Below are 15,366 nucleotides of genomic sequence, written 5' to 3' on the forward strand. Positions count from 1 at the left end.
CCACATATGGTTTTTCTCTTGCTTTTTTTATCAACCACATATGGTTTTTCTCTTGCTTTTTTTATCAATGATCAGAAAGAATTATGCAGGGTTATGACAAAGACAGGTGTTAATCTTAGGTGCTAACTCAGACAATCCATTTCTAGGTTATCATACTCATAAACATAGGGCAGAGGGAAATACAGTGAGCCACAACAGTGATCTGCTTTGAATCTCCAGTAAAAAGAAATCAAATATGAAAGGAAAGATAAAAGTGCGAAACACAAATTTACATCGCCTGCACTAATGCTTCCAAGAACAGATTGGGCTTACCAACAAACAAGAAACAAATGAGAACAAAAGCCATTTACCTTCAGCTGCAGGTTCCATATATCAAACTGACTAATAGGTGAAGCTCCCCCGGCAGGCAGATCATTGTCACCCATCCTTTATAACACATTCAAGCTTATTTAAGAGGTACAATTCCAATCAGGACTGACCAATCTTGCTATGCACCAGGTAACTAAACCCAGCTCAATAAACAGTAAGTGACCAAACCAACTGTTTCACCATACAAAAGGGTGATTCAAGAATATACTCCCATTTTTGAGGTTTTTTACTGGTTGTCAAGGCCTAACGTAATCTAATAGTTTCATTCGGTAAGATGATATTAGGGTTCCGTATATGTGGGTTGAGGGCTGCTAGGTCCTTCCATTTGGCTCCACTGCCATGAACACGAGCTGAGATGCTCCACAAAGTATCCCCAGGCTGCACTGTTGTGGTCACTTCGGGAGATGATTTTGTGATTGCCTTTGACTTCAGAAAAGGATTTTTGTTGCCCTTGCCCATGCCAGAAGCAAGCAACCACCGGGACCCAGTCTGCTGTTGTGTTTTGGTACCCCACAGCTTCTTCTTGTTGGGGTCATTCTTTATACCTGCAACATGGACTTCAGTTATTTTAAACTGTGGGATACCTTCCTCTTCATCTTTCTTATCTTTGAGCTCATCCTTATTCTCCACCTTCACCATCTGTTCAGACTCATCATCTTCATCATTGTTGATCCTTCTCTCTGAAACTGTACTGTATATTTTGGGCTTTGGAGGAACAAAAACCCTCTCCACCAGAACTAAAGCAAGCATTGGCGTTCCAACAGGCTCATAGTTACGCAAAGGATCTCGAAGCTGCACCATTAGTGCTACTGTGAAGTTGTTACCTAACAAACCATACCTTCTACCTGAACCTTTGCCCTTTTTCTTGTCTCCCTTAGATCCTCCAGTAACCAGGTCCATGCTATTAGCATGATGGGCTGCAAGTATTTTAGAAGTTCGCTCACTGATTTGATCTTCATCAACAATTCCAGAATCCAGCCTCATCCACTCATCCAGTGTTATGGATAGGCTCATTAATCCATCAACATCATCTCCACCATCTTTGATGTCCAACAACTGCAACCCTGCGGCTCCCTCCAAACCAAGAGAACCACTATTGTTGGCCCTCTTACCTTCAAGAGCAGAGATTTCTCCAATCGATTGAGGGCAGATGTTTGAAGGTGCATCTTCGTCTGACATGCCACATTGTAAACGCAAACCTTCTACGGAGAGGGCTTCAATCTTGTCCATGGCCAAAGGAGCAAGATCTTCTAGAGATACATACTCTGAGCCTCTCTCCATGCTTAATGCACCTGAGCCCAAGTTATTGAGCCTGTGCCCAGAAGGACCTTCTTCACGCTTTTTTTTTCTCCCACCAAATCTATCTTGCTCAATCTCCAATTCATGCTGCAGGAAAGCCTGTCTGTGACAGAAAAGGATGAAATGAGACAAATATACTACAAAGTTGAATTATAAAACAAACAGAATGAAAGGAAGAAACACTTCAAACCCAACTAGTAATGCTAAAACTGAACTCACAAACCTTTCCCCTGCCAGACCAGGTGTGGCTTCCCATGCTACTTGATGCATCGTCTTTCCAGTAACATCTTCCAAAGGCATTAATTTATTGGCTTGCATAGAAAGCTTTTCAATCCCTACTGAGGCCAAACACTGCAAGATCTCCATTATACCAGAACCCATTTCAGCAGGCACCACAATGGGACTGGAGACCTGCATGATCAAACTGCCACCATTCTTTGCATTCCTGAAAAGCGAGGGATTCATGGATCGCAGGAATCCTCCATCCTTAGTTTGAAGAAATTGTCCCAACCCTTCACCAAGAGGAGGTAGCTCAAGAGGTCCTTCAGGGGGGAGATCAATCGGACTACCAAATCCAATAGCACTATCAGATGGAGCTTTCTGAAAAGCCTTCTCATTCAATCCCCACTCTCTCATTAAAGCTTCTGTCTCCATGTCCTCCAGCATCTTAGCCCTCGTTTTACTGTTGATGGCTTGAGTTGCTATCTGGTGCTCTGCCTCAGCAGCTTGAATAGCAGACGAGAGTTCAAAATCCTCAGATAAGTCCCCCCATATAGAACCAGAAGGGACATCATAACACGGTTCTGCCTCCTTCCCCTTGCTGGTATCAAAATTGAAGATGCAGTTTCCACAATTCAGGGTGTCCTTTTCAAACTGCCTCAGCAGGCGTTCTCTAGGAGATTCAGGGTCACTATCAGAACTCAAGCCAAGTGGACTATGCATCCCAAGCATATTCAAGAACTCACTAGCAACAGATTCTGTAACATCATCTAGGCTAAGGGACTTTCCCATCTTACTCGCTTTATGATTTGATTTAGCTTCTATGTAATTTGCCTGCTCAGGAAACTCACTCTTACATTGTGGTGAGTCCAACCCTGCTGACCCCAATATTGAGAGGTTACGAAAAGCTGAGTCTAGCTCCTCCAAGATTAATTCTTCAGAGCATGTGTTATTCTCCACAGAATCAAAAATATCCACCTCTTGATTACTAATGAGGGCCTTATCCTGGGGGTGTGGCTCAGTGTCCGTTTTAAGAGCTACCTCATAGTCCTCATCAATTTCAGGAACCTCAGAAGTTTTCACTGTAGTGCCTTCATCCGATGGCAGTGAACACTTCTCATGCATTTCTACACCCTTATCAATCACAGTAAATTCAGTATCGTCACATTCCTTTTCATTACTTTCTTTGGGAGCGTGAAACAAAGAGTCGGGCTTTGGTTTAAGAAGCTCAACATGTTCAAATGAAGCCTCAGACTTGGGTTTAGAATCAATCAATGAATCTAGCTTCTCTTCATCAAATTTCTGATAGAGAATACTTACTGAGCTAGCAAGCTCTGACTTAGAACTCGGTAAAATCTCATGAAGAATCTTTACATCATCCACAGATCGAGATGGGAAATGAGACCGCTGGTTAGGAATACCTCGAAGGCTTCCAGAACGTTTAAGACCGCCACTTCCCCTATTAACATCTCGATTTGCAGTTGAAAGCTTCATTGAACCTGGACTATTCTGCTTTAACTTCTGATTTCCAGAGGGACTTCTGTAACTCCCAGATGCAACCTGATCGTCCCCATTTACCAAAAATCCAAAACTAGCATTCATAATGGCACCTTTGGCCTTGCCCGATAGCTTGAAGCTTGTTGTCCACTTCCCTGAGCTCTTCTCATCCTCCAACTCCTCCAATGTAAGCGGAAGAATCCTAGTGAGATCAAGACGATGCTTCCCAAGATCAACATCAGGAGAACCAACGATGGAAGCATAAAGCAGGACATGCTTGGCCTCATACTTGGCCGAATGGTGGGACCCGCTTACACTCCCATAGACAGGGCACCTGTAAGCCAAAGTTTCTTCAAATTCAGCTACCCCTTGGAAAACCCTAGCCGGGCGAGTCTGCAATGCCCCGTCCCTTCTCTTCCAGTGCACACAGAGATTGGTATCATTGAAATTAGGAGGCAACCCTTCAATCGCATGTACATGGAGAGAGAAAGAGCAATTGAACCTTCGGCTTCGAATATGGGACAGAGCTTTCCAGGGCTTCCAATCCCATATAGACGACTTCTTATCCTTCTCCGAAGGCTCTTCCTTTACAAACGCAGGTTTGGATTTTGATTTTGGCTCAGGAAAATGGACTCTTCCCACAGATTTAGATCTAGCATCAGTAGCAGAGACCTTACCCTTTGGAGGATCTTTCGGATTAAGGGCTTTGCTTAATACCTCAAGCTCCTTCAACAATTGCCCGTTACCAGAATCCCCACTATTTTTATTCCCAGGCTCCACTTTCGCCAACATCATCTTCACATCACCCAAAAACAAACAAAAAATCCAATAAGTGAAAGTCGTCAATTTTCGATCAACCTATAAGAAAACTAAAATTTCTCCAGGGTTCTAAACGGTTCTGAAACTTCTAACATATCAATTTTTTATTTTTGTATCGAAGCATATAACATATCAACCCTAAAACCCAAGTGCCCCAACTAGTACAAAGTGTGATTCTCGTTCAATAACGAAAGAAGAACCAATATCAGAAAATCGATCAAACAGAAGTTATTGCCACTCACCGTAACTTTGACTTCTTCGGCGCTGATTGAAAAAGGAAACCCTAAATTACAGCTCCGATATCATCGTCGTCTTCCCCTCCGGGCATGATCTAGAGAGAGAAAGACTGTGTCTTCGCCGGTCTTCTTCACGGAAATGATTTTCTCCGACTGGAAAGTCCCGGGAGATATATGTTTTGTCTTTCTCTGACTCTGATCCTCTCTCTCTCTCTCTACTCTGTTGTTTGAGAAGATTCGTTGGTGAGCCGTGTAGCGGTGTAAGACTACGGAAAAGGCTTAGTTGTCCCACTTCGCATAGGTGCTTTGCCTAGCTATTACACTCTGTTTTAACTTCTAAAATAACCTTATAAGAGCTTTTCTATGTTGGACTAACCATCTCTGCCGTTTGATCTCCTTTCGGTCAAATTTAATTAATTGGATAGATTCGGATCAGAAGGTTACAAGGGGTTAGTTGCCACGTGATCTTTTTTCTAATTAGAATAACTTGCTTGGACGGTAACGACCGTAGGCCCATCAAGTCCGTCTTGGCCCACTTGGGGAAAGGCCGACCTTTTCGTTCAATAATTAAAAAAAAGGAAAGAAAATCTCTCGTTTATCGTGCATGCGTGGAATGGGCCCACTGGGCCCACTTGGGTGTTGAGGGTCAAACTAGTAATTTGACACAGGGAAGTGGGTGAAAAGATGCACGGCTTCCGTCTAGTTAATACAGCCGTATCAACAATTATTTAAAAAATAAAAAAAAATCTAAGAACAAATATTAAGTTTTTCAATAAAAAAAAAATGGATATCAATATTATTATACCAATTGATCCATATCAATTAGGTATCGGTATTTGTTATGGGCCTTATGGCTTATATCGGTTTGAGCAAATAGATACGGCTGATTTAATACCAATATGTAAAATCATGTGTGTAATACTATTTTTGTACCTCTCACTGGACAAAGAGCTTAAAGGACCTAGGTCACCCTTCTAATTATGTGATTATTTCAATTTTTAAGGTATGATTCCGTGACTATATATATATATATATATATATATATATTTTTTTTTTTTTTGCTTTCATAAATATTCCACTACATTTATCCTTAGAAGTGTTTTGGTGGGACATTTGTGAAAGAAAAAGACATGTGTTATCATGAAACTGTCTATAAAGAGTCGATGTTCTTCACGATTGGGAAGTTGATCTAGACTTTGGACTCAAATTGAAGGCACAAAAACAAAACTTTTTTTTTTTTTTTTAATGTATGGTGAGACTTTGGACTCAAATTGAAGGCACAAAATCAAAACCTTTTTTTTTTTTTTTAATGTATGGTGAGGTAGGAAAATGGTTTTATTGTCAAGCATGGCACGACCCATTATTTACCCACCACGTTATAGTTCATCAGAAACTTGAATTTAATAAATTGACACTAGATGGATCCTGTCAATCAGTCTAATCCAAATTTTATAAAGAAGAAAAAGAGGATCAAAGTTTAAGTAAAAGATGAAATATATGAACAAAATAGGTAAATTGTTTAAAAAATCCAAAAAACAATCTAATACAAATGAAGGCTATAGAGTAAGATAACTAAATTTGACACATAGCTTATCTAAAATGGATCTAATCTATCCATACAATTGGAATTTTATAATCATGTACTGGGTAGAACAAATCATGTGGACCATATTGCTAACCCTAACTAAATTTTATAATCATGTACTAAGGAGAACAAATCACGTAGACCGTATTGCTAAGCCTAACTATACATTCATTCAATTGAAAATTTACAGTTGGATTTTTAAAATTTGGTAGAAGGCAAACCCCCCGCCCCATTGTGTGCCTCATTGTTTTGCACTTACAACTACTTCACAAATGTGGCCACCTTGCATGCCACTCTCGTTTGTAAACTCTATTTATTCAACAATTTAAATTAATAGGTTTCATCAACTTGAGAAAATAGAGCATGCCATTCAATTTTACGCATTATAAAACTATAAGACTTTAGGTTTGATGTATTGCACATAGATTATGTGCGGTGCCACAAAATGTATAGATTGTTTATGTACTTAAACAATTAGTATACCATATCTTTCTTACTTGCCACATTGCACCATGTTAATGTCATTCTATATTGCTACCTCACTTCATTTAGATATATGCATCCCCATTACAGGTTACACCTTAGGCCTTAGGTGGTCTTGGTGCCTTAGCCTCTCACTTTGATAGATTTGGGTAAATTGTGAGTTGAGTTCCTATTCATAGCTTATTAGATAGTAGGGAAATGGTATATCTCTGAATCTTTGTTATTTTCTCTCACAATTAATCTACGGGAGAGGGTTTCTAGTTCCTACAAAACGCTAGTATGTAGAGAAATCTATATACCACCCTAAGGGTAAGTTTGATTGTGATCAAGAAATAAATAGAAAACAAAAAAGTGAAATTGAGGAGAGAGATTAGATACAATATCAATGACTTGTGTGTTCATCTCTTTCTTTAAATATATATATATATATATATATATGTGTGTGTGTGTGTATTTGAATTTTTTCTTTCGCTCTCTTTTTATATCTTAACCAACCAGACGTAACATAATGGAATTTTTTTAAAACTATCATATAGGATTCACATATTAAGAAAAAGAGAGAAAAAAAAAATCATTGAGATGTATAGGATTTTTTTTTTTTTTTCATTTTACTCGAAAAAATTATTGTAAAAAGAGGTGTAAGACACCATTGGTGATCAGATGACCCTTGCCCTTAAATGATATAGGTTTGGGGCATAAAGTCATAGATCCAACCAACTATTGAAGTCCCATCTCACCCCACCTAAACTTGCTCCATTAATAGGATTTTCCTTTTCAAACTATCCTACCATGGTTGCCCCACTTGCTCATTTTGACGTTTCCAACTCCCGTTGATGAATGTTAAGGTTTTCCATGTCACGTTGCCTCCCTTCAGCCAATGCATTTCTTTGGTTAATCATCGAGTAGAAGAGTACCTCATGCAAATCATTATGTATCTGTTTTATTGGCGCACTCCTTTACGTCGTTTGTTCAGAATTTTTTTTCAAGAAACACATAGGTCATGCTAAATTTGCTCAAGCATAAATGGATTGATTAGGTTAACCCCTTTCAAGCCTAATGGGTTAATGTTAGTCATCCCCTTGATGAGGTTCCCTTTCAACCCCTCTTAATTAAGGGATACTAAACAATTTTTTTTTTAGAAAAATAACATGCATGTTGCTCATAGTGTACGGCATTGCACACTCACTATTGCCTCTCAATGTGAACCATAATGTGCTTCCTTTGTTCCTCCTATGTAACCTCTTGGCTTGGCTTGCAAAATGTCAGTATACACCATTGGATTATCATTTTTAGGAGAATATTTTTCTGTCCAAGAGTGTAGGTGCTGCACCCGGACACAAAGGTGGGGGAAATGACATCCCTACCTCATGAAAGGTGAAAATACTCACCCTATTTGATGCTTATGAGTGTGCTCCCCATCACCCAGCGTTGATGTCAATCCCTAAACTCCTATACAGAAAAATTCTCCCATCATTTTCTTCTTCTAGCTATAGGACAACGTAAACAATTAAACTTCCTATAGCATGTTGATAGAAAAAAAAAAAAAAGCCCTTGTGCCTATTACTTACATGTAGGGGTATCATCAATTGGGCCTGGCGAGCCTATACATTTGCATTGTGACTTGCCTATTTAAGAAATGAGTCGGTCTCGGTTGATCTCGTGTCAAATTTGATTGGGTTTTGGGATTTAACTAGGCTTCTAATAATCGGTACAATAGGGTTATAATCGAGCCTTAAATGGTATAATGCACACAAAAAAAAAAAAAAAAGGTCTTCAATTGTCTTAGATTTAAGAAGTTTTAATATATTTTATTAAACTATCAACAATTTAGAAAAAGATATTACATTTAATTATATTATAATTGACAAAAATATCAAAAATACCATATTCTGTCTAGAAAAAAGAAAAATATTCATATAAATGATCAAACTAAACATGTCAATCTTGAAAATGGGCTAGGCCGATTGAGCGCCCGTCGATCATAGTCCTTCCATCATGTACTACATGTTTATAAACGGGTCAATCTTTAAACAATCGGGCATGATCGGTCCAACCAATGTGGGCTTGGGATTAAGACCCCTGCTTACACGATTGCAATCGCGGGACCTCATGATAGATATGAATCCCTATCATGCCTCTAAGCTATGAGCACATAGGCAAAACAGGTGGGGCTCCTATACTGTGCAATAGAGGCGTCAGCTCTTATCCAACACCCTGGAGCGCCTCGAGGCGAACTTCCATGTGTTGGGTTCCATGCTGAGGCACTCCAGGGCATTGGATCTGAGTTGCCGCCTCTATAGAGCCGAATGTAAGCAAAACACTCTCCCCTTTGCCCTTCATCCCATGCTTGGCGGCATGGCCGAGTGGTAAGGCTGGGGACTGCAAATCCCTTTTTTCCCAGTTCAAATCCGAGTGTTGTTTGATCAATCAAAGACTCATAACACCTTATTCTGCTGATATAACTCGCTGAATTTTTACCCAGCAAAAGCAAAGGAAAAGACCCAGAACTGTCTATAAGAATCTGAAGGTTTTAAAATTCTTGTACCTAAGATTCAAACAAAGATTATAGTATAAAATATAAAAAAGATTATGAAGACATCGTAATTCCCTTCCACTACTAGTGCATCAGACTGGGTCTTGATTTAGACTGCATAGTCTGATCAGCAATAAAATTAGTAATAGTGGAAGGGAATTGAGATTTGATAGATAATATGTTTTTAGTAAAAATTGAAAAAAAAAAATCGAATTAGATCGGCCATGATCCGGACATCTGGCCGGTCCTTGTACGGTTTTTAGTGTGAGGACATGTTTTAGCCGATCCCGATCCCGACGGATTTCAATCCAAACTATATTGGAATCGGCCTGATCCGATCCGGGATGCCGGATCCCAATCCTTGTTTCCATGTGTTGCTCTCGTCGGTCACGCGAGCACAAGATACTTTTCTTAAGATGTTTGCTTCGATGTGAAGAATAAATAAGCTGGGTTAGATTAGATTATCCTCTTCATTAAGCATGGATACGTGAATCCAAGTGAAGAGGCCCAACTGCCTAAGCTCTCCTCCTTCAGCTTCTGCTTCTTCTCTTCCCCTTCTCTGTCTCTCACTGAATCGATATACAAATAAGCACAGGGGAAACAATGTCGAACCACGAAGATGATCTCAACGAGGGAGATTCATCTGCAACGTTGAAGCAAAGGTTCAGCGACCAAACTAAGGTAGGGAAGTTAAAAAGTTTCTTCACTCCTGGCTACCTTTCTGTTTTGTTCTTCTCATTCTGGTTTAGGGTTTTTTTTTTTGGCGATTTGTTTTGTTTCTGTAGAAAGTTGCACAGACAAAGGAGATTTTATCTAAACAAGCTGTTCAGACCAAGGAGATCTTATCGAAACAAGCGGTTAAAATAGCTAAGCAAGCGGAAGAACACGAAAGATTTATCAACAAAGTATTCTTCTATACTTAATTTCATTGCACTTCTTTCGTTATCAATTAATGATTTGGTTTTTTCTTTTTTCGTTAGGTGACTCATCTAATTGGGGTTATGGGATTCGGTGCCTTATGCTTCTTGCTGGGATCGAGTAAGTAGAGATTATTGACAGATTTAGTTACTAATTAATCGATTTTTTTTTTCCAGAAGGAATTTTTCTTTATCCTTATTTGCTTTTGAAGTTTCCAATTTCAGGACCACAGGATATCCCATACATTTACTGTTTGTTCTATGTCACCTTCGTTCCTCTCCGTTGGATATACTATCGTTACAAGAAATGGCATTATTATCTTCTGGTGAGCACCTACATATTGCAAGCATTTGTATTTTCTTCAAATGTTCATTTGGTGGTATTGTTGGTAAACAAAAACTGGTTTCTAGCTGATGGTGTCTTTATCATCTTTTGGGTCTCAAGTAGGTGACTTCAAAATGAAACAGTGCATGGATTCTTTCTTCATGGTGTAAAGTTTCAACTGTGTTTTTTCAATGCAATCTTAAGGTTGGATAGGAAGGGAGGAACTAGGAAAGAAATTGGAGTGCTGCCTAAGAAATTATTCGTAATGAATTTAATGACTTGTACCAGCTTCATAGGTTTTGAACTTGAACTTGACCATTTAATGTGTTACACAATCTTCGGGATGTTTTGATTTCCGGTTAAGTGAAAATTTGGCTTTGTCAGTTATACGGATTATCACATCATCGGTGTCTTTAATCTGATATTTGATTTCATGGTTATCAATTCTATTGTTCCGTACATACTCAGTCATGTATTGTTAACCTAGGCTTTTGTGCTCTTTGAAGTGTCGTTTGGGGATACCACATGGCAGGACAGAAAATCATTTTAATTGAAGCCTAAAGGCAAACCTTCAATCCTCACATTCACATGACGCTCTTTTCTACCCAAATTAAAATAGATGGCTTATTTTATTGGGATCATCAGTAAACAAGTATTGGGACCAAAGGTCAGAGTTATCTTCCACTCTTTGCCACACCACACCCTATTTTTCTTTTATTAAGACAGAATTCCATCTCTTAAGTCTTGATTCTTACTACATGACGATTGCTGATCGTGAAACTACTTTCTGCTCTCGCTGATCATTTTTACCCTCAAACAGCTTTAGTTGGTTAGTTATGCAGACATTACTGAGGCAGAGTATAACACCATAGAAAAGGAAACAAAGATTGAGGCATTTCTGCCTTTTGTGATACAAATTGTGTATGTCTGGCAGTTCTGATTTTCTCGATGCTTTGATATTATACCATTAGTTTTAGGTCTGTCAAGTTAAATAAATATTTTTAACATTTATGGAATTTAAGTCTTGTGGGACTCCTAATAACATTCTTTAGTTTTTTATTTATACTTTCTTGCATCAAGCCTACAAAAATGTAGAACACTCTGGAATTCGCATCCACCCAGTTTACTATTTTTATATTTTGTCATCATATTATGCTAAAACATATAATTCTGACAAACACTATATAAAAGCATAAAGGCAAATTAAGAGGGCTTGTGATCAAGTGCTCAGTCTCAAAGGAGAATTGATAAAGTGTGATTTGAGTAAGAGCTCCACTATTTAGAACTGAATGTTCAAGGCCAGGAATTTTGGATCCTTCCTCCCCTGATAAAGGACTCCTTCGTGTGTACTTGCATGCATTGTCATCTTCTGTAATTCTGCGGGAAATCAGAACTGAGCAGCTGAGCTCTCAATCACAAATCTCATAGCATAGGCGCATACTTTTATTAGCTTTGGTCTAAAAGTATTTCAGAGTCAATAAAACAGAATCTGGATATGCTAATGATTGGGTTAAATAAATAGATGTTTACGGGAAACAAACCAAAGGGGTGTGGTGCTTTCCTGGTGTCTAGATTGATACTAATCTGGTGCAGACGAAGTCATACCATGGTCGATGTATTTTTCACTCTGATAGGTCCTAAGGAAAATATCAATGGTTAAACATTGTTATAATCAGAAGAAGTCATACACTATGCGGGACTTAGATGATGGTTATTTCCTGGAATATTCCCTTTATTGTCTCATAACTTTCCTTGCTTGTGCAGGATTTTTGCTACTACGCCAATACAATTTTCCTGGTCATGCTTCTACTTTATCCAAGAAATGAAAAGTTTTTTATGGTTTGCTTCTCGTTTGCAGAGGTTGGTGTATGGTCATGCTTAATTGTCGTTGTGTCTGAATGATTATTGTCTAGTTTTTCTATCTTGATTCTTGACATCCCAACTGCTGCTGTAGGGACCATTAGCATGGGCATTGATTGTTTGGCGGTGCAGTCTGGTTTTCAGTTCCCTCGACAAAATAGTTAGTGTCCTAATACATCTTTTACCTGGTGAGTAGGCGTGTCCTCTTCTTTTGGCCCTTTTTTACTAAACGACACAAAAAAGTTCTGTTTAAGGACTTTCTTGATATTTGTTTTGGGTATTTCTAATTATTCTAGCAAATGAATAGTAACTTATTCAGGTGTGTGTGTGTGAAGGATATACTGTCTTTTTTTTTTGTGTGTGGACGGTAAAAATCTGTAATATTTATGGGTATGTTCACTCAATCATGATTTATGATCTCCCTTTATGCTTATCTGAATGGAAGAATGACAATTCCTCTGCTTATTTCTGTGTAATGTTTTAAAATTTCAGCCGAAAACTTCTTTGGCTCTGATGTATCTTTCTTGTCTACTAAGTTGCAGTGTAGTTAGTAATAAAGCATTACATAAGAATTTCTTAGGATTAGTTGAGCTAAACTTGAGTTGCTAGTGAGGCATTATTTGACCTTTTTTCCCCCGGTAGATGGGGTGATTTGACATTTTGTGTTCTTTACATTGTTTATTTGGATCAGCCCTTTAGAGAATTCTTCATCCATACTCCGAATGAGTGGATCAATCAGTATACACATTTTTTTTTCAAATGTCCAAAGAGGGCCTGGAAAGGGAATAGTTACCTTGTATAGTTAGGCCTTACTGTTTCATGGTGCATCTTGTATACGCTTGATCAATATCTCTTTTGAAAACTCTCACTCACCAATCCCCTTCCTTCCCCCCCCCCCAAACAAAACCACACACAAAAAAAAAGTTCTACTTGCACTACTACATTCCAGATCTTCTCTGAACATCCTATTTTCTATAGCTGTATTTTATCTACAACTATTTGCATGAGGGTTCTTTTCTTTTTTCTCCTGATGCAAGAAGCTTTGATAGAGGTCATTAGTTTTTTATTGCTCCGATGGTTATGTTTCATGACTTTATCCTCTACCACTTTTATTCTTTTTTCCCTGTTGACATGTACTTTGCACATGTACTATTTCTGTAGACCATTTATGTCACTCCGCTTCATCTTGATCTAAGTTACCAATCTGTTTCTTCCTGTCTTTCATAGATAAAAATTAAATTTTGTAGATCTCTGCAATTATCCTCTTAGTCATTCAATTTTTCTTGCACTTTCCCTTTGTGGTCTGGTTTCCAATCATACTAAAAGTTTCATGTTATCGCTTTGTTATCTGGTTACAATTTTGCCTCCTGAGTGATTGGTTTTATCATTGGTGATCCCATCATGGATTTAATCATATCGGAAACTGTATTGTACCGATGAGGTACTTGTCTTGGTCATTTTGGATTGGCCAATCCACACAAAGGATATGCTACTCCATTTTGTATTGGAGTGGGCTGCAGGGCCTCCCTTAATGTGACTAAACTTTGAGGATATGATGCGACCTGTCTCCTGATGTAAATTGACAGATAAGGTGTGCTTGATTTAAATGTTTTATAAGGATGGTGTTCTCAACCAAATTACTTATGCCAACTGATTATATGATAGCAATGAAGAGGTGGAACATAAAGTCTTCAGCTTATATGTAGTGCCTCGAACAGATTCGGAGGATGGCTGATAGGATTGGCTAAAGTCTACATTCATGAACGATCATGGTCTTTCCTTCGAGTGACACCTTCTTATGCCATTAAGTGAAAGGAAACACTAAAAAAAAAGCGGTGTAAAAGATTTTAGGTATTGGACAACTCATTTGATGACTAAGACCGTGAGAGAGAGGGAGAGAGCTTGATTTCTCATTTCTTTCTGTTCTAGAGCCAAGTAGGAAAGATACTACTCTTGAATTTAGGGAAGTTTATTTTACTCCTACACGATTAGTATAAGCCACAGTGTTTTTCTATATCCATGATTCCTTGAGAAATATTAAGCCATATAATATCTGTTTTTGTAACTATTGCAGGGATCATCTTCTTCGTTATTCGATGGTGGGATACAGCAGCGTTTGAAGCTATGCGTCCTGAGTGGAATGCAGATCACAGAGATTCATGGCCTTATGTGGAAAGTAAATCCTACCTTGGGACATGGCTATTTGTTGTTCCCCTAGTTGCTTACACCTTGTGGCAGGTTCTCTATTTTCTCATTGTTAATGTCCTGCGCCGGCAGAGGCTATTAAGGGATCCTGAAGTTATGACTTCTTACAGGTTCTCTCTCTTTCTCTTTCTCTTTCTCTTTCTGTGACATTTGACCAGAACACAATATAACTGGGCTATTTGATCTATTTTTTTCGTCACTGCACTGTTTTTGGTCTAATATTTCTTGGCATTGATAGGGAACTCTCGAAAAAGGCACAAAAGGCAAACAACATATGGTGGCGTTTAAGTGGGTTGCTTGGGGATCAAAATCGCATGTTCATGTATATCCTGTTCCAAGCTTTATTCACCGTCGCAACCATGGCACTCACTGTCCCCATATTCTTGTCTTACAAACTTCATGTGATTTTCCAAATACTCAAAGTCTCTGCAACCATATGGAATGGAGGAAGCTTTCTACTTGAAGTTTTGCCTAAGCAGGTGATTCTCAAGGAGAAGAAGAAACTGGAGATGCACCCTATGCCAACCCGGCCAGATCAGACTGCCACCAAGGTTCAACAACTCGACGGGAACTAGTTACTCTGCCAAGACTGATCATTCATGACAGCCGTGTACAAATAAAGCCTTGTAAAATCCTTTTTCACCATTAACATTTAACTCTTGTTTTTTGGGGTGGGTGGGTTACAAACTCTGTTCCTGAAGATTTAAGTTTTGCTTGTACAAATCAATGATAATATCCTCTTTCCTTTTGACCCTATTTTTTTTGTTGGTTGCTGATGCATGTAGCGGTTGGGAGGGAAATTGTTTTTGGAATTAAACTTATAGCAAAGATGAATTTGACTAGCTTTAACCTTAACTTCCAAAGTTCTCTATATCTTCTAATTAGAGGAAAAATAAGCTTTAACCCCAAAGGGGTAGCTGAGTTGGCAAGGGATCTTCGCCTTGGAAGTATGTAGGTCTGAGTTCGACTCCTCTTGCCTCTTTGGGGCCTCACACTGGATGTTTAATGCTCTTCACTAC

At 38.7% G+C, this 15,366-nt stretch overlaps 2 protein-coding genes across 2 annotated transcripts; one reads left to right on the top strand and one right to left on the bottom strand.

The window, feature by feature from the left end:
- Positions 1-203: 203 nt before the first annotated feature.
- Positions 204-4,725, bottom strand: LOC122068666 (protein PLASTID MOVEMENT IMPAIRED 1-RELATED 1-like). Its single transcript, XM_042632544.1, has 3 exons — positions 4,446-4,725; positions 1,892-4,179; positions 204-1,771 (listed from the first exon to the last, which is right to left on the bottom strand). Exons 2-3 carry the CDS (start codon positions 4,177-4,179, stop codon positions 613-615), a joined length of 3,447 nt encoding a protein of 1,148 aa, XP_042488478.1. The 5' UTR covers positions 4,446-4,725; the 3' UTR covers positions 204-612.
- A 4,675-nt stretch (positions 4,726-9,400) lies between these two features.
- LOC122068659 (glycerophosphocholine acyltransferase 1-like) lies at positions 9,401-15,103 on the top strand. Its single transcript, XM_042632534.1, has 8 exons — positions 9,401-9,721; positions 9,826-9,945; positions 10,021-10,078; positions 10,183-10,283; positions 12,047-12,142; positions 12,237-12,330; positions 14,217-14,457; positions 14,586-15,103. Exons 1-8 carry the CDS (start codon positions 9,644-9,646, stop codon positions 14,920-14,922), a joined length of 1,125 nt encoding a protein of 374 aa, XP_042488468.1. The 5' UTR covers positions 9,401-9,643; the 3' UTR covers positions 14,923-15,103.
- The last annotated feature ends 263 nt before the right edge of the window (positions 15,104-15,366 follow it).

This window comes from Macadamia integrifolia, unplaced genomic scaffold (assembly GCF_013358625.1).
Source record: "Macadamia integrifolia cultivar HAES 741 unplaced genomic scaffold, SCU_Mint_v3 scaffold449, whole genome shotgun sequence".
Classification (NCBI taxonomy): Eukaryota; Viridiplantae; Streptophyta; class Magnoliopsida; order Proteales; family Proteaceae; genus Macadamia; species Macadamia integrifolia.